The sequence below is a fragment of the Pteropus alecto genome, unplaced genomic scaffold, assembly GCF_000325575.1.
Source record: "Pteropus alecto unplaced genomic scaffold, ASM32557v1 scaffold89, whole genome shotgun sequence".
Classification (NCBI taxonomy): Eukaryota; Metazoa; Chordata; class Mammalia; order Chiroptera; family Pteropodidae; genus Pteropus; species Pteropus alecto.
In genome coordinates, this window is record NW_006443130.1 from 899,313 (window position 1) to 900,228 (window position 916).

General features: G+C 64.7%; 1 protein-coding gene across 1 annotated transcript in view; it reads right to left on the reverse strand.

Annotated features, from left to right (window-relative positions):
- The window catches only part of TSHZ3 (teashirt zinc finger homeobox 3), a 12,127-nt gene that overhangs the window by 4,209 nt on the left and 7,002 nt on the right, over positions 1 to 916 (reverse strand). The window contains 1 exon segment of the mRNA XM_025040802.1: positions 3 to 916. This exon segment is cut by the window's right edge and continues 49 nt beyond it. Within this exon segment, the coding sequence (XP_024896570.1) occupies positions 3 to 916 (914 nt within the window).

Here is a 916-nt window from a genome sequence, read left to right on the forward strand (position 1 = left end):
GCGTCACTGCCGCAGGGGGACGGGGTGGCCCGCCTGGGCGGAGAGTGCGTGCCCCCCGCCTCCTTCATTTTCTCCTCGACCTTGGCCACCTTCTCGGTGACTTTCTTCACCAGCTCCTCCATGGCGTGGAAGTTGGTCTTGGGCAGGGGCGATGTCTGGCTGCTGGGCGGGGGGGACACCAGCGTCTGGCTCTTCACGGGGGGCAGGGTGTCGCTGCTGCCGAAGGCGGCCTTCAGGGCCGTGCTCTTTGCCGACGCGCCCAGGGACAGCTTCATCATGTTGGGTAGCTGGTAGGCGGCGTGGATGCTGGGGTAGCCCCCCCAGCTGGGCGTGCCGTTCTGGGCCTTGTTGATGGCGGACGTCACGGTGTTCTCCAGGGACTTGAGGATGTCCAGCCCCCCCTTGGGACTCTCTTCCAGGTCGTTCTCGGTCAGGTAGTGGTACTTGGAGGAGACGTCATACTTTTCCTCGTCCTCACAGGCCTTCTCCTTGTCCTTCGGCTTCTCGTCGGGGGCGGCTTTATCCTTGTCCACCTCCTTCTTGACCTCCACGTTCAGCTTCGGGGACACGCTGGCCGGAGTGTGGGAGGGGGACGTGAAGGTGGTGGCGGCCAGCGGCACGGACTGCACCTTCTCGTCCAGCAGGGTGGTGATGGTGGGCGTGACGGGCGTCTCCATGATGGGTTTCCCCTTCTTCATGGCCGAGCTGGTGACCTTGATGAAGTGGCCGGTGACCATCATGTGCGCCGTGAGCTCCTGCAGCGAGTCGTGGGAGCTGCCGCACTCCATGCACTTGAGGATCTGCGACTTGCGGGCCTCGAAGTGCCAGGCGTAGCTGGCGCCGTTCTGGTGGCCGTAGCGGTTGTTGGGCGTGATGTAGGGGTTGGGGTTCTTCTGGAGCGCGTCGCCGCCGTCCG